The sequence below is a fragment of the Meles meles genome, chromosome 7 (genome assembly GCF_922984935.1).
Source record: "Meles meles chromosome 7, mMelMel3.1 paternal haplotype, whole genome shotgun sequence".
Taxonomy (NCBI): Eukaryota; Metazoa; Chordata; class Mammalia; order Carnivora; family Mustelidae; genus Meles; species Meles meles.
In genome coordinates, this window is record NC_060072.1 from 88,762,836 (window position 1) to 88,783,386 (window position 20,551).

The 20,551-nt window shown below is 46.9% G+C and overlaps 1 protein-coding gene across 1 annotated transcript; it reads right to left on the bottom strand.

Moving 5' to 3' along the window:
• Positions 1–1,344: 1,344 nt before the first annotated feature.
• On the bottom strand, positions 1,345–18,993 carry CELA1 (chymotrypsin like elastase 1). Its single transcript, XM_046012375.1, has 8 exons — positions 18,914–18,993; positions 18,159–18,241; positions 16,960–17,060; positions 15,931–16,056; positions 14,698–14,834; positions 12,934–13,079; positions 2,247–2,396; positions 1,345–1,481 (listed from the first exon to the last, which is right to left on the bottom strand). Exons 1-8 carry the CDS (start codon positions 18,951–18,953, stop codon positions 1,464–1,466), a joined length of 801 nt encoding a protein of 266 aa, XP_045868331.1. The 5' UTR covers positions 18,954–18,993; the 3' UTR covers positions 1,345–1,463.
• Positions 18,994–20,551: the final 1,558 nt, after the last annotated feature.

Sequence of the window (20,551 nt, forward strand, 5' to 3'; positions counted from 1 at the left end):
ACAGCGTCCTTAGCAATGCAGGCGGCCACTGCCTCCTAAGAAACCCTCTTCTATGCCAGTCTCTTAGGAACTGAAATCAGTGGTCACCAAATCCTGTAGTTTTAAAGCAGGGACAATCTTTAGAAGTTAACTAGATGAGGAAAATAAGTCCCAGAAAAAGCTGGTGACTTGCCCAGGACTACCCAGTTGCTCAGTGTTGGAACCGGGTTGGGAATACAGGCATCCTGACCCAGCTTCTTACAGTGCAGACGCTGTTCCAGAGGCTTCTGCTGACCCAGAGGCTTCTGCTGACGTTGCAGCCTACAAAGCCAGGACCGGTTTTAGCCAGTTTCTCCAGTTATAACATTAACTACCTATTCTCTCTTGTCTGGTACTCAGGGATCACTATGAACAGCTGCTTCTCATCTACTTTGCCTTCTTTCAGTTCCCTCTTCAGTCTATTGTAGGCCACTCCAAAAGACTGAGTCCAGGCCAGAATCAGGCAGAATTATCAGCTTCCCAGTTCTCTGTGGTTTATAGAACCCGGGATCCGGTTGTCTATTTTAGTCCCAGCCTTGAAATGCTGACTCACACATCGTTGGAAGCCCTATATTGTCTCTTCTTCCTTTTTGTTCTGCTCAACCCTTTCCTCTCTTTGTCCAGTATCTTCTTTTCTCCTTGTTTCTATTCTCGCCTTCCTCTTCTCCTTTGTAATTTGTCACTTTCTTTGTCAGCTGGTATCTGACCTACCACAGAGTCCTGTATTCCTATCTCTAGTGTATCCTGGAGCACCTGTTCTAGGCACTGAAGGGGGGAACAAAAGAAGGATGAGCCCACAGTCTGCCTGGGAGAGTCTGGGCACATTTAGGCACTCAAGAACATTTGAGGGGCGCCTGGGTGGCTCAGTGGTTTAAGCTGCTGCCTTCAGCTCAGGTCATGATCTCAGGGTCCTGGGATCAAGTCCCGCATCGGGCTCTCTGCTTGGCAGGGAGCCTGCTTCCTCCTCTCTCTCTCTCTCTCTGCCTGCCTCTCTCCCTACTTGTGATCTCTATCTGTCAAATAAATAAATAAAATCTTTAAAAAAAAAAAAAGAACATTTGAAAGCACTCTGTGCCTTTGATATAGCAAATACACATGGAAGGGAGAGCAGAGGGGCAGATGGATAGATGCATAGATCTGAAAATAATGCAAAAAGGATAATGTAAAACCACTTCCACTTGGCTTCGTTTGGGAACTGGGAGAGGTGGCGGTAAATGAAAGAACCAGCACAGAAATGTGGTGGCTTCAACTGTGGATCCCAGAACTACATTTCCTTTAGTGGGTTCCATCACAGATAAAAAGACTCAGGATGATCATGTATATTCAGTTTTATTTGCTTTTCTGTATCAGGCTTGCTGGTCTCTCATGTTTTTTCCTTGGTGGCCTCAAGTGCTACTGTGGATCTAAGCATCATCCTGGGCAGGCCGTTGGATTCAGGAAGATGTTCAGTTAGAGGCAATGACCTGAAGGAAAAGTCAATATGCCCACAGTCAGTAACTTCTGCCCACCTCCCTTCTGTTTTCTTCCAGGACTCCTGGCTGAGTGTGGCCCTGCACTGGGTTTCTGGGGGAATTGGGAGAGGGGCGGGGAGGAAGGAGATTTTAGCCGTGTCGGGACAATTCACTGTTACAGGCACATACCCAGCACTTAGTGGCAAGGACAGGCCTGGAAACGGTTGTTAATGAAAGTTCATGCCACAAGACTCCAGAGTGTGTTTGAAAGTTGGAGGGCATAGGTGGGATGGTGGTGAAGCTCTACCATTAGGTCAGTGTGTAGGTAAAGTCTCACCTAACCATCAGGCATTGTCTAGAGTGGTAAAACGTCCTGCTGAAGGGTAGAGCAACTTCTCATATTGTGTTCAGAAAGAGCGCATGGGAGAATATGTCAGTGACCCTTCCATTGCCCAGTGGCCTGCGGGCCCTGGCCGCAGCCATTTTTGTCTTGGCTTTGACTTAGGACAGCACTGATACGTGCCTGGTTGAGGTCTGCTTGTCGTCACCATCTCGCCTTAAGCGATAAACACTTTGCTGAAGCGTGGTGGGTGTGTGGAGGGGAACCCAGGACGGCAGCATTATCGAGGGAAAGTGCACCATGGAGGTAAGGGAGAGGAGTAAACGAATGTGGTGAGGAAAATGATGGCCTCCCCTGGCCAGCTTCTGCTGCCTGACCCAGCCAGGGCAGGGATATTCAGGTGACCCTGTTTCAACCCGTCATGTGCAAAGACTCACTTGGTTCATCCAGGAGATGTAAGCAGAGACCCGTGTGAAGACTGTGGGCTTCCTGGAGACATTACAGCCCAGGCTGGACACAAAGCTGGTCACTCCTTGGACGGTGTACTTGCCGTTCACTGAGCAATGGAGGGGGCCCCCAGAATCACCCTGCAGGGAGGAGAAGGAAGGGCCTAAAACTCCATTTTTAAATCTCTGAACCTTTGCTTCTGCTTATACCCCCTCTCCATTTCTGCTTGTTAAATCCAGGGCAGTTTTAAAGCTCCGATTCAAATTCCTACTTCCTTCACATCTCCACAATGCAGATGAAATCTCTTCTTCCTTTCAGGACAACCATAGTACCTCTTCCTTTCTTTTGCTGCCCTCATGTCATGTTCTGCCTTGTATTTTGGTTTCATAATTTGTTTCTACCTGCCACGCCTATCTATGAGCTTCTTGAGACAGGAACTGTATCTTACTGACACATTTCCTCTCCACAATGCTAGCATAGAACTTTGAACATTGAAAGCTCAATAGCTTTTATTGACTTACATCGAACCTGGTAGTAGAGGAGGTAGAGAGTTGTAATGATTTTTTCATCCCCAGCATTTAGACCAAGGGTTCTCATTAGACTTAGTGATTAGAAGCAGGGTGGGTAGTCAACACATTAAACTAAACTGGGGTAAGGGAAAAAAAACACTGGGGTAAAGAGGAATGAAAGTGACATATCGGGTAATGGTTACATGCTCAGGCTTAGAATCAGAGAAAATTGGGTTGATAGAGTATGACCTTGACACTCTCCTCCTTATTCAGCTCCCAGGCTGCCGGTTCTGTAATTCCAGACAGAAAATGGAAAGATATTTCTCTGGAAAATCTGACCAGCATTAAAAGGAATACCAGACGATACTGCCATTGGAGGTCACCTGCCGCAGTGGCCTCACTAGATCACCCAACAGACCAGTTCACCATGGATGAATCCCACCAAAGGCTCAGAGCTACTGATCAGCTTTTTAGTACCCTCACTCTGAAATTAAGAGCAGATGGTGAAGAAGTACCAAGCATCTGAAGAAAGCCTCTAATGTACCAATGAAGTTCAAAATAAAGAGTTCAAGAAATAAAAAAATGAAGGCAACCAAGATTTGCAGGTAAAAGGAAACAAGCAGTAAAACACCATGATTTAATATTGCATCCATGATACAAGAACAGCTTGCTAGTAAATAGAACATTCAGAAAACACAGCGTTTGGAAATTATTACTGTGATCATAGAAATGAAAGATCAGAAGGCTTGGAAGATAAAGTAGAACAAACAAAATATAGAGAGACCAGGAAAATAAGAGGACTATCTTAGGAGGTAAGTAGGTGAATAACAGAAATTCTAGAGAGACTATAAAAATAGAGGGGAGGAAATCATCATCCAATTAATATTTTCAAGACCAAAGTTCTGGAGCTTCTAAAATGAGAAAACCCACCAAGTCTCTTTCACAGTGAATGCAAATAAACCCACACCAAGACACAAAACACTGAGGTCAAGAGAGGATAATATAGGTCACTTACAAACTAGTGGACAGTGTAGGGCTGAGTTAGCGGTAAGTCGAGTATATGTTATGCAAATTAAAAAGACAGATATTAACTCCAGGGAAAACCAAGTTCTGCACGAAGTGAGAAGTAATTTTAGAACATAATATGGATGAGAGGTCAGGCATGAAAAAAGAGGTATTTTTGCCATTTGCACGGACACGGATGGACCTAGAGGGAAGTACGCTCAGTGAAACAAGTCAGAGAAAGATATATCGTGATCTCTCTTCTATGTGAAATCTAAACATAAAACAAAACCAGCTCATAGGTACAGAGGACAGGTTGGTGGTAGCCAGAGGTGGGGCGGTGGGGTGGGAGAAGAAATGTTAAAAAAAAAAGAAAACCCCAAACTGCTTCCATTTTTCATGAACTCACTGAAAGATTTGCAACATCAAATAGTGTTTAAGACAAGAAAGAGAAATAGAGGAAAACATGCCTAGGGACCCATAATAAAACATATACATGCTTGGGTGTGCCAAGCATGTTTCTGGAAGAATAGAGACAGCTAAGAGCTTCTTTTGACTCCATGAAGATATACAGAATTCACTTATAAGGTGCTTTTGATCATAAAGCACTCTTCCAGAATGTTCCAACTATAAAAAATGACAGCAGGACAAAAATAAAGTCACTTATGCCAAGCTCTACCGAGACTTAATACCTAACCCAACTGTAGCTTCAGCTTCTCCCAGAAATGTGACCTTTAACCAGCCAACCTGGAATTTCTCAGTCAGCCCTGGGAGGTAATCTGATAGATCTCTTAGGAGGGCAACCTTGCCTAAAACGAGGCATTCTTTGCTAATAATTTCCTTTTTCCATTCTCTCTTTGCCTTTAACACTTTTTTATTTCCTACAGCTTAATGAAGTTCCTTTCTATTTTCTAGATGAGATGCTATCTGACTCATGAATCATTGAAGCCACTTTGATCTCTAAATTTATTCAGCTGAATTTTTGTTATGTAACAGATTTGGTGGCAGGGACCAGACCAAAGGATACTTCTGACAGCTCTGGGGACGCCAAGAAACAGGTGTGGGTGGCATTTTGCGAACACTGAATTTTACAGTCTTTCTCGCCATTTCCAAGGGCCATGGGTAAGTCCCCTTGTCAGTTCCATTATAATAAACTCTCATCAGATCTTTAAAAATGGGCATTTTAAAGTCTTTTATCATTTACGGAGTTACTGTTTTACTCAGATGATTTTACAAAAGCCTCCTGCAGATGTGTGTGTGGTTTTTTTTAAGATTTTATTTATTTATTTGACAGGCAGAGATCACAAGTAGGCAGAGAGGCAGGCAGAGCGAGAGAGGGGGAAGCAGGCTCCCCGCTGAGTAGAGAGCCCCATGCGGGGCTTGATCCTAGGACCCTGAGATCATGACCTGAACTGAAGGCAGAGGCTTAACCCACTGAGTCACCCAGGCGTCCCTGCAGATGTGTTCTATCTTCAGAGAAATTCATGGGAAAGAATCTGGCAAGTACTCCAGGATACAGGTTTCTAATACTTTCAGATCAAGCAACTGAACTGGCTGAAAATTTCCAGGACTGATGGGAGAAATGGATTCAAGTAGGACGAATGTTAATTTCATGGGCCTGCATGAATTGAGGTGGATAATTATAATTTGTCTGACTTCTTGTTTAAAACATGGCTGGTTCTCTAATGTTTTGTTTTTTCCAGATTTTAGGAAACTTTTCTTCTTCTCTCTTCAGCTATCAACAATTTGTGAGATTTATCTTTGTAACCAAGATAAAACATTTTCTTTTTCTCCCTACCTGATCTCTCCAGAATTCAAAAACTCTCGAGTATTCTTTTCGTGACACTATATAGTTGACCCCTGAACAACATGGGGGTTAGGGACACTGACCGCCTCTCCCTGCATAGTTAAAAATGCCCTTGTAACTTTTTACGCCTCGAAAATATAACTACAGGGGCACCTAGGGTGGCTCATTGAGTTAAGCGGCTGCCTTCTGCTCAGGTCGTGATTCCAGGGTCTGGGTTTGAGTCCTGCATGGGGCTCCCTGCTCAGCGGGAGCCTGCTTCTCCCTCTCCCTCTGCTGCTCCCCCTGCTTGTGCCCTCTCTCTGACAAATAAATAAATAAAACCTTAAAAAAAAAAGGGAGAAAATGTAACTATTAGTTGTCTACTACTGACCAAAAGCCTTACTGATAATATAAAGTCAATTAACACATATTTTATATGTGTTCTATACTATATTCTTATATTAAAGTAACCTAGATAAAAGAAAATGTTATTTAAAAACCCTAAAGAAGAGAACACACTCTTATTGTTCTCTATTTATGGAAAAAGATCCCCATATAAGTGGACCCACACAGTTCAAACCCATGTTGTTCTGGGGGATCTACAGTTAGTTATTTACAGTCCTTCAGTGAGAATCTGATCTCCTTGTATAACAAGATGCATTGGAAACACTGGTTATGTTACGAAAGCTCTGATTAGAATATCGTATTTGAGAAAGTTGTGCATAGACTCGGATATGACCAGGCAGTTTCAAGGAACTAAAGTTGACTTTATAGACCCAATAAAGCCTCGTGGAAAAATTGACCTGGTACTTTGCTTACAAGGTTCCAGCAAAGCAGTCTTAAAAAGACCTTACATTGAAACTAATAGTATAGTGTATATTAATTAACTAGGTCTAAATAAAGGTAAAGATTTAAAAAAAGACGTTATGTGGTCAATCACTATTCTTGCTGCACTTGTGTAAAGAATCAGGCAAAGTTTAAGGCAAATAAATTAGTTTTACTATAAAAAATGAAGGTAATTGTAGAGAGAAAAAAATTATGTTTACGATTTCATGTGTATTAGATTCTAATCCCGTTCTTTGTCTTTGAGGTTCTATTATATGTCCGTAAATTGGACTGGATCCTGAATTCTTCTAGTTTCCTAAAAAATCTGGCTAGGACTCTTCAAACTAACCCTTTGAATTTTCTCTCACTCTTCTGATTTAGAATCAATAAGAACAAAGACTACCCTTGAATCTCCTTGGAAGGGAGGACGCCAGGTCCTCCTCACCACCCAGAGGGCAGCCAGACTCCAGGGACTTAAACCTTAGATATGGATCTCACAGCTGGAGAGAAGGCCTCACCTGGTATCTGGTCCCACACAAATGTTAGAGACCTCCCAGTCAAAGTGACCAGGGACAGAAGTAGCTGACATCGCAGTAGACTGCTTCCTCCCAAGCCGCCAGATGAAGTCTTCATACTTTAATGAAATAGGAAGCCTTTTCTTCTTCCTTTTCTTTCCTTTACTCTGGTGCTGGCCTGGAAAGCTAACACCATCATCCACATTTCCTGGAGGGGACGCGGGTAATGCTTGGAACTTAGAGCAACCTTTTACTTCAGGCTAAGAGAGAACCTAACTGTACCCTGGCTTGAATGGGCAAATGCAACAATCCCTGGGAATGCCTCTACCTAGCAGGGGCACCTGCTCAAGGAGTGGCTTGTGCCCTGAGAGAATCTGTCTTTGTCCATGGTTGCTATCACTCTCCCTCGGTCTACAAAGGACTAGATGGCTGGTACACAGCCAGGAAGTGCCTTTTAGGCTATCCAAGTGTGCCAGCAACTCTCCACAAATGAGCTAAGATGCCTTATTGTACAGCTCCCCTGGATTTACATCACTGAGTTGGAGGAAGAACTGAGTTAGGAAGGAATCATTGATATTCATGACTTGGATTCACTTCCTTTGGTAGGGCCCACCCCTCCCTGGGTAGGAGTAGAGGTACATCAGAATCTGATCAGAAACCTCTCCTTAACTCTGGAAGGTATGGGAGAATCCATTGCCAAGACAAGAGCTGTGCCACCAAGATCCTGAGACAGACTCTGGCCAAAGCTGTTCTCGATGGTAGGATAGTCCTTAATTATCCTTAGCTGAGCAGGGTGATGTCCATGCTATGGTCAACACCAGTGCTGCACCTGCATTAACACTTCTGGAGGAGTTGGCGACTCACTCACATAAGATCACCGAGCAAGCCACTTGGCTTGAAAGGGTGACTCCTACGTAGGGTGGGGTCTCTCTTAGACTTCTTTGATTTTGATTGGTTTGGGTGTTGCAGACCATGGCTCCAAAGTGCATTCCAAACATCAGGAATTAATCCTGCTTAAGAGTAATCATCATAGTCTCCATGGTCCATTGTTACCCTCTCAACAGCTCCAAATGCACGTTCACAGCCACTGACCACTTAGCAAAGGATTGCCGCAAACCAGAAACACCAGAAAAAGAATGAAGAGAATGAACAATGTAAAGACTGTGAATCTGATGTCACGTGGCCTGTGATTATCACAGAGGTTAAGCCAAAAAACCCTCCTGACCTGTGAATACCACAAAAAGGATCAACAAAATTTCACAAAAGAAGCTGTGAGAACGGCAGAGCAGGAGCTGAGAGAGGCGCTAATGCCTTATGTTTCCATCGGACCTTGAAGTTAAACTGAGAATCTGACCAAAAGTGAGGGATTTTTTTCTGAAAGGAGAAGCAAGCTTTTTTTTTTTTTTTTGGTAAGATTTACTTACTCATTTCAGAGAGAGAGAATCTCAAGTGGACACAGATGGGGCTTGATCCCGTGACTTCAAGATCACAACCAGGATATCATGATCTGAGTCTACACCAAGTCGCCCAACTGACTGTCCCATCCAGGCGCCCCTCTTCCACTCAAATTCTAGTAGGGGTTTGAGAATATCTCCGGACTAGAAGAATGGAAGGTAATTAAGTTGTCTGTAATACTATTGTCCTAGGCTAATTGAACTAAAAAGAAACACCGGCCCTCGAGAGCTGGAAGGTGTGGCTGAGGATTTGAGGGTAGAAGGAAGACCTGGGAAAGAGCTCAGTGGGAATGAGTGGATCGTCTTGAGGTGAGAGGGGCTCGGTGAACCCCACCTGAGGTGAAGGGCTGGGACCCAGCAGTCTGAAAACCCAGAAGACACAGTCTTGGAAAAACTGCAGTGGGAAAGGCCTTGGATACCCAACTGCCTCAGAGAATTGTCAATTTGGAACCACTGTCAGAAGAAAAATACTCTGCTTTGTCAGAGTTCAAGACCCTGAGGGAGCAGAGGGAAAGTGAATTAATTCAGAAAGGTTAAGGTTTAACCTTAGGGTCAAGGGGGAAGCTAGCCGGTAGGGACCTAGCAGAGACTGCCTTGCGTATCAGGCTCTGTATGTAGGGCTCCCACCATGCAGGAGACTGGGCAAACTGGGAGGAGTTGGTCGCCTTGCTTCCGTGGTTCTAAGTGCTCACCAGAAATCTTGGCTCATTTGATTCTACCATTTCAGTCAGCCTGCCAGCCTCCTGCTGGCTTCTCTTCTTCCACCCAGCGCAGACCTTGCTGTTGGTCTGCACTCTTGTCCTTTGGCTCCGGTTAAGGCAGGAAAACCCAGCCCTGGGATTAACCCACTCCCTGAAACTGAGTCTCCAGGCAAAGGGAGTGAATCCTATACTCAGTCATTGCGTAGTCTCCAACCTCACCCTATCAGGAACATCTCGGAGGCCTATCCTTGTTCCATGTGCTTTAATTAATCCAGACCATACAACACTTGTTCCTTCATTCTCAGCATTCAAACTGACTCCTAGTTTATAAGTAAATGGAAAAAGCAACGCAGAACACCCGCCCTCCTCCAACCACCCAGCCTACGCGCTCTTTCAGATCCGTGCTCATTTTGGTACTTTGCTGACTCCCTTCCTGCTCCAACTGCACCTGACCCTTGGTTCCATCTCTCCTCCTCTGGGATCTTGTGCCATCCACTCCTTCCTCTCTCTGACCCTACAAGATCCTTTCCTCTCTCCCTATTAACCCACTCAGTGGTACTACACTCACCCCCTTCGTGACCGGCCATCCTCCTGAAAGCTACCAGATATTTTTTGGTCCCTTTGTTTCATCCAAGATTCTTGGAAAGGGATTCTCCATTCCTTAGTTTCTCATTGCCTCTTCCATTTCTTACCTTCAGTAAAGCTTCTCCCCCTCCTCTCTCCTCACACTGTTCTTGCCACAATTACTGGTGACCCACCAACTGCCCAAGTGGGCACTTCCAGTTATCTCCTGTGGCTCCTGGAAGCACTGTATACTGTGTAGGACGCATCAGTATTTCCTGAGATTCTGGAAAACCCTCATGATCTCTAATCCCTTTCTAGTTTTATGGGTTCTCTGTCCTCCACTTATCCCTGAAACGCTCAAGTATTCATGTTATCACAGTTCTTTCCTCAACTCACTGTTCTTTTCTCATTCTACAAATTCTTGGGGCACCTGGGTGGCTCAGTCATTAGGCATCTGCCTTTGGCTTGGGTCATGATCCTGGGGTCCTGGGATCGAGTCCCCCATGGGACTCCCTGCTCGGCGGGAAGCCTGCTTCTCCCTCTCCCACTCCCCTTGCTTGTGTTCCCTCTCTCACTGTGTCTCTGTCAAATTAATAAATAAAACCTTTTAAAAAAAATTTTCCCCTGTGGGATGGGGGTGGGTTGGGATCCAGGGATGGATCTCACCTGCTGTAGCTCTAGTCTGGCTCTCCCCGAAAGTTCTACTTCCTTATATCCAGTTACTCACTGGGTAACTATACCTAGTTAAAATGTCCCACTGGGATTTTAGAATCAACTTGTTAGAACCAAATTCATCACCTTCTGTCCTACGTTCTATAAACCTTCTCTCAACGGAGGTAGCAAAACCCTTCCCAGGTCACTTACACCAGATGCATAAAAGTCATTCCAGATCCTCCTCCTTTCTCCTTTCTCTCTGCTGTCCTAGTTGAAGCCCTCAGATCTATTGCCTAGATAATTACAATGGTCTCCTAACCTGTCTCTTGGTCAACCTCACCTTCTTTCAAGACATGCTTACTTTGTCATCAGACAATGCCTCTAAAAGGCAAATCTGATCACGCTATTCTCCTGTTTATTACTCTTGAGTGGTTTCTCAGGCTAAGAGATAAAGTTCATGAGCCTAAGCATATGATGGAGGTTCAGGGCAGGCTGCCCCCAAATAAACCACTTTGGGATATTGGTTATTTTGAATTAAAGTTATTTAAGAACACACAGTGTAAGAAGGACATTCTAACCCTACTTTGCTCCTCTGAAAGCAGAAAATAAATATTCCATGTGAAAGGTACCCTTCTTGTAAGGAGACATCTTTACCACCAGAGATAGGGGATTTAGGGCTGTCTAACAAACCCTATTGCCTCACCCTGTTGCTCCTTCACTCATTTACCCCAAGCCCGAACTTCGTTGTCACGTCAATTCTTCACAAATTTATTTCTTTGTCTAAAAGGCCTTTGCCTTTGAGTCTCATATTTTTATGAGCTTCTGCATGTATGAAATGAAATCTGTTTTTCTCCGGTTAATCTGTCTTACACCAATTTAATTATTAGATGAGCCAAAGAACCTAGAAGGGAAGAAGGGAAAAATTTTCTTCCCCAGCACATGGCCCTTGCAGCACTAAGTCAAGAGGCTCCTACTGGCCTCTGGCATCACCTCCTGACATTCCCTGGTGGGCTAATAGTTTATGTTCTAGCCCAGATGTCAGCAAACTTTTTCTGTAAAGGGCAAAATCATAAGTATTTTAGATTTTGCAGACTATAGAGTCTCTGTTGCAACTATCCAGCTCTATGAAAGGAGCCATGGACAATACACATGTAAGCAAGTATGGCTGTATTCTTTCCAACTTAATGCTTTTTTATGAACGTTGGAATTTTATATTTTTCCTATGTCATGACATTTTTTTTTTAAAGATTTTATTTACTTATTTGACAGAGATATAGACAGAGCACAAGCAGGCAGAGCAGCAGGCAGAGGGAAAGGGAGACGCAGGCTCTCCACTGAGCAGGGAGCCGGATGCGGGGCTCGATCCCAAGACTCTGGGATCGTGACCTGAGCCAAAGGTAGATGCTTAACGGACTGAGCCACCCGTTTTGATTTAAATTTTTAAATCTTTTTAAAATTTATTCTCAACCATTTAAAAATGTAAAAACCGGGGTGCCAGGGTGGCTCAGTCTGTCAAGCAGCCAACTCTTGGTTTGGGCTCGGGTCGTGATCTCAGGGTAGTGAGATGGAGCTCCGCTTCTTGTTCCTCGCTGAACTTAGAATCTGCTTGAGATCCTCTTTCCTTCTGCTGCTCCTCCCATTTGAGCTCTCTCTTTCTCTCTCTCAAAATAAATAAACAAATCTTAAAAAACAACTTAAAAAATGTAAAAAGTATTCTTAGCTCATAGACTATAGAGAAAGGGGCAGCAGGCAGGATTTGGAAATTTGTTGGGCTCTGACCTCTGCTCTAGCTGTAGGGAACGCCCTGGAATTCTGTAAGAGTTCTAGATGGTTTCTTGGCCCAGGCCCTCGTTCCTGTTGTTCTTTCTGAATAGCTTTTCCCCTTTTGCCTGCCTTTCTCCTACATAAGCATCAGAACTCCCTTACAGATTCCAAGTCTTTTTTTACCTCAAAAGGTACAAGTAAGTGCCTATCTTTGAGGCTCTTATATTGCCCTCTGCATTTTTAAAAAAATCACACTTACCCATATGGTTTTACAATGTCCTATCACATGTCTGCTCCTGCCCTTCCTCCACTAAACTCTCAGTTTGAGTCATCTTTGTATCCCTCACACTTAGCACTGTGGCTGGCATTTAATAGGTAATCAAGAACAGTTGTTGAACCACATTAAGAAATCTGTAAGATGGAAGCTTCTATGTATTATATATATAAATGATTATGACACTATTTTCTGTACTTTCTCCTGCCATAGTCACCTGTCTGTCCTCCTGGAAATACTACTGAGGTAAAGGCGTGGTGATGGAGAACTGGGGTTGACGGGAAAAGAGCTTCCTCACACAGAGTTGCAATGACCGCTCTGGGGCTGTGAAAAGTCTAGGCGGTTGACAGCTTCTGAGGACCACACACATACACCAACACACAGATGCTGGGCCACCTACCAGGAAGTTCAGGGCATCGGGCACTATGACTTCTAGGGTTCCTTTCAACTCTGAGATTCTGAGCTCCTAGCACAGACTCATTCTCCCTCAGATGCCAGAGTGGCAAGTCGGGTCCGCACGTGGGGGTGGGAGTAGGTGTGGAAAAGGGCATGAGGAAATGGTGGGGGATGGGAGGCGGAGAAGGGAGGGACCTCGTGTGGTTTTTCTGACATTTCCAGCACATATTCACCTGGCATCCAGAGCGAACTCCGTCTCCTCCAGCGCACACCATGGTTGTCTTCACGGTGGAGCCCCAGTAGGAGGAGCTGGAGCAGATAGCGTAGTCCACAGTGGGCAGGTAAGCCTGCTGCAGGCTCTGGGCCAGCTGTCCGTTGGCTGAACAGGACACACAGAGTTGGAGGTCAGCCCCACACGCTCTCCAGGGGGAGAACCCTTCCACACCTCGCCCAACTATCCCAAGCTCTGATGGAAGCTGAACTCAGGGCAAGCTCCTTCTCTCGGTGCGTCCCATGCCATGGTTCCTCCCCCATCCCTTCTTTCTGTGGAAGCTACAGGCCCCTTCCTGCAGGGGTCATCTTTGTCATTGTTCTCCAGCTCCAGACCACTAACCTCCAATCTCCTACTCCTGCTTTTAAAAAAGGGGGGGGGGGGTGCCTGCGTGGTTCAGTTGTTAAGCGTCTGCCTTCCGCTCAGGTTCTGATCCCAGGGTCCTGGGTTCAAACCCCACATTAGGCTCCCTTCTCCCTCTCCCACTCCCCCTGCTTGTGTTCCCTCTCTTGTTGTGTCTCTCTCTGTCAAATAAATAAAATCTTAAAAAAAAAAATTAAAGCGACCAAAATGGTCTTATTTGTGGGTGACTCTCCTGCTTTTACCTTGCACTGCCAACCGCACTAAGCAGAACTGGGACTGTACACCCTTATTTTCATTTCATAAGAGCTTGGTGCAGTTTTCCTTTATCTGGCTCTTTTGACTTTCCAAAGCCTTGGCATATACATTATTTCTTTGTATCCTTATAGCAACCCCTTCCTATTACAGATCAGGAGGCTGAGCCACAACAACATTAAGTTAAGTAAGAGCAGCTGCATTAGAAGCCAGTCTCTCTCTCTCTCTCTCTCTCTCTTTCTCAGCTCTAGGTTCTCCCAGTAGACTGGCCGCTCACAACAAGGCCTCGCCTCTCTTCCAGAGCTCAAACACTGCGCATGGCTAACAGACTTCGGTCAGGCCTAATGTCTCTGCCCTTCTTGACCATCTCTGCTCATAGCCCTCCTGCCTTTCCATGCTGTCTGGGTGGCATTCCCTACCAGAAATCTTCCCATGGTTCCTTCACTTCTCTGGACCTCCGGCTACCTCTGGTTTACTGACTCCAACCCACAGCCCAGCGACTGTCTATGGCGGTAGCAGATGGTGTAATGACCACCAAAATGGGAGCCAGGATACCTGAGTTCTGGCCCCAGCTAACTAGTTACTAACTAGTCATGTGATCTTACACAAGGATTTTACTTTTGTTGGGCCTTAGTTTCCTCATGTATAAAATGAGAGGCGGGGTGGTTCAGTCGGTTAAGCGTCGGCTCTTGACTTTCACTCAGGTTGTAATCTCAGAAACCTGAGATGGAGCCCCATGGCCGGGGCTCCATGCTCAGTGGGGAGTCGGCTTGAGACTTTTTCCTCTCTCCCTCTGCCCTCCCCAACACGCTCCCTCATGTGCGCTCTCTCAAATAAATAAATCTTTTAAAATAAAATAAAATTAAATGAGAGGCGGATACAAAATATTCTCTGAGGCAAGGTTTTCTTGTTGTTGCTGTTTTTTAGTTATGAGTCTATGTGACTTGACCATTCTGTGGCCTGTTCTTAGCTTGATTTCATGGACCAGTTATTTTATCTCTGGTTCCTTGATTCTGGCTACGAACACCTAGGACCACAGAAAAATGTGCCCAGAAGCTCTGCTACCTACTCAAGATCCATGAGGTAGATGGTGCCCGTGTAGGTGACTTACTCTTGGTCCTGCCCCAGCCTGTGATGTAGCAGGGGCTGTTGTTGGCCAGGACGGTTCCCTCTGGTGGCAGAACACCCAGCTGGACATAGCTGTTGAGGGTAACTTTCTGGGCCAGGCGCAGCAGGGCAATGTCATAACTGTGGGAGCAAAGGAGCCAGCTCAGCCTTCCTTCAGGTCAGTATAGGGGCTGGCCCTCACTAAGCTTTTGTGTCCCCACAGAGTCAGAAACAGCTGTAGGGGCACCTGGGTGGCTCAATTGCTTAAGCATCTATCTTCAGCTCAGGTCATGATCCTGGGGTCCTGGAATTGAGTCCGGCATCAGGCTCCCTGCTCAGTGAGGAATCTGCTTCTCCCTTTGCCCCTTCCCCCCATTTGTGCTTTCTTTCTCAAATAAATAAATAAATAAATAAACTCTTAAAAAAAAAAAAAAACAAAAGAAATGAACAACTTTGGGCCACCTGGGTGGCTCAGTTCTTTAAATGTCTAACTCTTGATTTTGGCTTAGGTCATGATCTCACGGTTGTGAGATCGAGCCCCACATGGGGCTCTGTGCTCAGCGGGGAGTCTGCTTGAGACTTTCTCTCCCTCTCTTTCCCCTACTCGTGATCTCAATCTCTCTAAATAAATAAATCAAATGAATAACTTTTTAAAGGAAAAAAAGGAAAGGAAGAACGATTTTGAAGGAGGACAGGACTGACTTGCCGGGGCTCAAACGTGACACAGTGGTCGGGAGGATATTCCTTGTTTAACAGCAGCACCTGCTGGTGAGATCTTGGTGTTGCAGTCTAGCTGGGACCTCTGCAACCCAGGGGAGTGGCGCTTACATCTTTCAGTTATAAAGGGGGATCAGAGAGGAGCAGAGTGGTATGATCTTGGTAGTAGAGAAGAATTCTCAAAGAATAAAGATGAGGGGCATCTGGGTGGCTCAGTCCTTAAGTGGATGCCTTCAGCTCAGGTCATGATCCCAGGATCCTGGAATCAAGTCCCACATCGGGCTCCCTGCTCAGTGGGGAGCCTGTTCTCCCTCTCCCTCCACTGATCCTTCTGCTTCTGCTCTCTCGCGCTCTCTCTCAAATAAATAAATAAATAGAATCTTAAAATAAAACTTCCCAAGCCTTCCAAAATCCAAATTCTCAGAGTCCTTCTGAATGAACCTGAAGGATGCCCAGACCCTGTTGCTGGCCAGTCAGCCCTCGACCTACCAGCCCGAGGCGAGCCCAGCCTTGGCCCTACCCGGCAGCCACGTTATTGCTGTTCCAGGATGGATGTACCACGATCTTCTGCACACTCACAGGCTGCTCCGTGCCCTCGTTCAGGTTCAGGTTGTGTTCTCCAGCCACCACACGGAAGGTCATTGATCTGGAGCGACAGAAGAGAAGGAAACCCTGAGGGATCCAGGGGGCTCTTTCCCCTCAGAGAGAAGCTGGGAAACCATCTCTCGTCCTATCTTTAGTACAGGAAGCCATCTTATCTGGCCCAGGCAGAGGGCAGACAAAAGACCCTAGAAGATGAGGAAGTAATAAGCTCTCTCCTTCTCTAACATACTAACTTGGGGGCAGTGACAAAAACTACCATCAACTTCATTGCCCAGTTTATGAAGCTAAACTTCACAGACTGAATATCTCATAACCTGGGAGAGGTGTGGTGGGCACAGATGATCTAATGGCTCTCAGCCCACATTGGGATTTGAGGGAGGTTACGAACCAATAGTTCTTGAAGCATGACCCCTGGACCAGCAGCATCAGTGTAACCTGGAAACGTGTTAGAAATGCCAATTATCAGGTTCAGTTTGAACCCACTAAGGCAGAAGCTCTGTGGGCAGGACTCAGCCAGCTGTGCACCTCCGGGTGATTCTGATTCACGCTCAGATTTGAGAATAATGGCTCAAGACAAATATGGGGGGAAAAAAAAGGTTACCATCCGGGCGTTGACCAGGCATTGAGATATTCACCTACTTGATCCTCCCAATAACTCTAAGAAGTAGGTATTTTTACCCCATGTTAGAAGTAAGAAAATGAGAGCTTAGAAAAGCTAAGCAAGCCATCCAAGGTCACAAAGGTAGAAGAAGGTGGAATGGGATTTGAACCTAGGCTGGCCTGATGCCAAAAATCTTTACTTTTCATTATATCCTACGGCCTCCCTGCAGGCCCCCAACACTCCATTAGAGTCCTGCCCCCAGTGCTAAAAGACACATATTCCTCCAGAAAGGCCAGACTTCTCCCCTTCCAAGGGCTCAGCAGAGCTGGGTTTTGTTTTTCTCACCTGTCCACGCAGTGAGCAGCCGTCATCACCCAGTCCTGTTTGATGAGGGTCCCTCCACAGGTGTGGTACCATCTGCCCCCAGACAGGTACTGGAGGGAAATCTAGAAGGGGAGGGGAGAAAAGAGGGAGAGGGTGGTGTTTCTTAAAAGGCTCTGTCCCAAACAACCTGTTACACTTCCTTCAATTCCTGCCATCCTTCAAAAGCTTCTCCAACTTTCTGGGCTAGAGGTGGCCAATGGGTTTCACGGGTCTATCCATTGCTACTGATCTGTTGCCGGAGGCTCCCTGGAGTGGTGGCAAGAAGGAGTGTGCAGATGGCCCTGGGATCAGCAGCAAAGAGTGCTCCATTGTTGGGTGATGCTTGCTTTGTCCGTGGGCAGGGGGAGGAAAGGCACACAAACCGTGTATTTGACATCCCTAATCGGGGTTGTTGCAAAGGGCCGCGAACTCAGATCATTACCTCCATTTCCTCTTGGAAGGAAACGTGACCATGGAATTGCTCCATCATCTAACCCTCTGGCTCAGGTCTCCAGAGCACCCCTCCAAGGCCTCCCAGACATACCCTGTCCCCGTCCCTCCAGGAATACTCAGAACGACCGCCGGAAAACTCACGTCGTCCTCAGCAGCTCCCATATTCCAAAACAACCCTACTTCTGAAAATTGGGCTCCAAACTGTCGTGAGCTGAATTTCATTCTAAGTGTTGTGATTCCTCTGAAAGTGTGGCCGTTCCCCAGTTAATGTGCCAGGTTTACACATTTAGAATTGCTTAAATCAAAGCCCTGTTACAAAACCAGAAACTCTAAATAGCCAAATAAGCAGCATGCTCCTCTCGGGGGTGTGGCGTGGTGTGCGAGTGCATCTGTGCGTGTGCGTGTGTGTGAAGACTCCGGGGTTTGCGTCTCGCACCGAGTCTTACTACTGCATGTGGTGTCTCTGGGAACGTAATGTGGTTTGTGTTTGCGTGTGTGCCTGGGGAAGGGGGTGGGGCTGGGGTTCACATCCCCTCCTTCAAGCCTTCGCCTGCCTTCCCCGCCTGTGCCTGGTCCCCTTCACCTTTTAAATCTGCAAGCCAGAGGGTTGGCAAGCTTGTTGATACAGACGAGCTTCTTGTTGATAAGGACGTTCACAAACACGCATGTATCTGCCCACAGGCAACCCTTGTTTTGTTAGAGGTGGGGGGCTGTGAAGGAACACCTACCTGGGAAGGCCAGGAATTCCTCCCGGCCTCAGTCCCTCCAACTACCCGGGCATTGGTTTCTGGAAAGTCCTGGGTGCTGTGTCCTTTGTGGGGCAGAAGAAAAGTGAGTGATGACTAAGCATGGGGTCAGCTCAGGGTGGGGGGCAGGGAGGCAGTGTGCTTTGTCTGAGAAATCACAGTTCCTCCCTAGCAAACGAGGGCCCCCGCTGAGAGTTATGGGAGCCCCGTTTGAAACTAGGGGAATCTGAACGGACTTCTGCTTCCCCAGGTGTCCTCAGAGCTCTGGCAGCCGGTGAAGGACGAACCTCACAACCCTAGGCTAGGGCCCAGAGGCTCCCTGTGGTCTCAGCCTTGTTTGGGGTCATCCTATGGCCTGAGGTGACCTCCCACCTCTACCCACACACACAGTGCTTTGGCAGCATTCTCCAAGGGGCAAGGGCAGCAGTGAACATCCCAGCCAGGTACCTGCCCAGGGTGTCTTCCTGTCAGTGGGGTTGGTGAGAAAGCCCAGGCCCCGGAAAGGGGCTTATCTGCTTCATGGTTCAAGGTCTGGGCAACCAGAGGGTTCTGCATGGCGAGTGGCCCTGACTGTCCCTCTCACATGGGCTCCAGGAGGGGAACGTTTCTGCTAGACTCATAGTCAGAGTGTTCCATCCCGCCCTGGGAGAGAGAACGAGACTGGACTTAAGGATAGCTTTTGACCCTCCTGCTTAAATCCTTCTCCTTCTAGAACTCAGGCCAGATGACCCACTTACCATAAAGGACCAGGGTGGTGAAGACCAGGAAGCGGAGCATGTCGCCAGCTGAGTGGACCACTGCCCCCTTGCCAGGAGCCAAGCCCTCTTTAATATTCCTCTTATCAGCAGCTTTGCCGACCTTCTTGCTGCCAGCCAGCTGGGCTGCCACTGGAAGGCGGGAAAAATCACAGGTGACATGGAAATACAAGTGAAAAGATCGATTTGCAAGTAAACTAATTTGTCTGTTGTTCAAAGACAGAACAAGGTCGGCTGAGGGCTAAGTTAATCATCTGCCTTTAGTTGAAAGGCATCCAAAAAACTCTTTTTCAGAAATAGGTGAGGGAGCCAAGACCGGTCTTGCCCGCAGGGTGCTCTCCTTCACGTCTGTCCCTGCCTTCCGCCTTCCGCCTTCCTGTCCTCAGTGGCACTGTAAGTGCAGACATCCGTTTTGTGTACCAGGAGCTGGAGGCAAGGGGTCGGTGTGGAGGAGGGAAGTGTGTTTAGCAAGCTCCCCCTGCCCAAGCAGGGAGGTAGGACACGCCCCCCGGACACCTACAGAGGTGTAAAGGCAGGGAGCTAAAGCAGAGTAGACTCCCCTGGAGAGCATTCTGGTGGAGGAAGGTGTTAATAAACAGGTTTGGGGAGACTCCGTGGAGAGCCACAAAGAGAGCTCCCAGAGAAGGAGAGCGTGAGACAGGTTAGAAGGGGGGCTTGCAGAATAGGGAGATAGTTTGAGGGATGGGAGCGCAGAGGGCAGAGGGAACAGGTGAGGGCCAGGCGTGTGATGCAGAAGAGGAAGGGCTCTGTCCATCAAAGTCAGGAGGAGAGGAAGGAAGGAGGTTCAGGGTGCTCTGCCAGGGGGCGGGGGCAGAGGACTTTGGCTTGGGAGGCCCCAGAGGGAAGACTATAACTGGAATTCTGATTTAGGCAGAGAGAAGCCAGGAAGCCTGCAAAGAGGCAGGAAAGTCACCTGGTTCACCTGGGGGTCTTTGTGGCCTAGATGCTTTCCAGAATTCAAACTTCTTTCTTTCCTTCCCTCCTTCTCTCCCTCCTTCCTTTCTTCCTTTCTTTCTCTCTCTTTTTTCTTCCTTCTTCCTCCCTTCCTCTTTCTTTCTTTCTCTCTCTGATTTTATTTATTTAAGAGAGAGAGAGAGATGAGCAGGGGGAGGGGCAGAGGGAGAGAGAGCGAAAGAGAGAGAATCCCAAGCAGACTCGCGCTGAGCTTGGAGCCAGACATGGGGCTCAATCTTACCACCCTAAGATCAGGACCTGAGCCAAAATCAGGAGTCAGACGCTGAACCGACTGAGCCACCCAAATGCCCAAAGAATTCAAGTTTTGTGCCTGCAGGTGCAGAAGAGGACTGAATTGTTGGAAGGAGTTCTGTTCTGTATGTCACTGAGGTGTTCAGGCAATCACATTACGGCGCTTGGATCACGTTAAGGGCCCCCTTTCCAGTCCCACGCCCAGCATTCTAACAGAAGTAGGTGGGGAAGAAGACTGAGCTTGGGTGGGGGACCAGGGCCTCTTTGTCCATCCTCCCCCCACCTCCCTGCCTGCTCTAGACTTAAGGAGACAGCTCTCGCCCCAGGACAAGGAGCCCACCTAAAGCGTACTCCATACTCATTCCAAAGTGAGCTCTAGGGGCAGGGCCAATG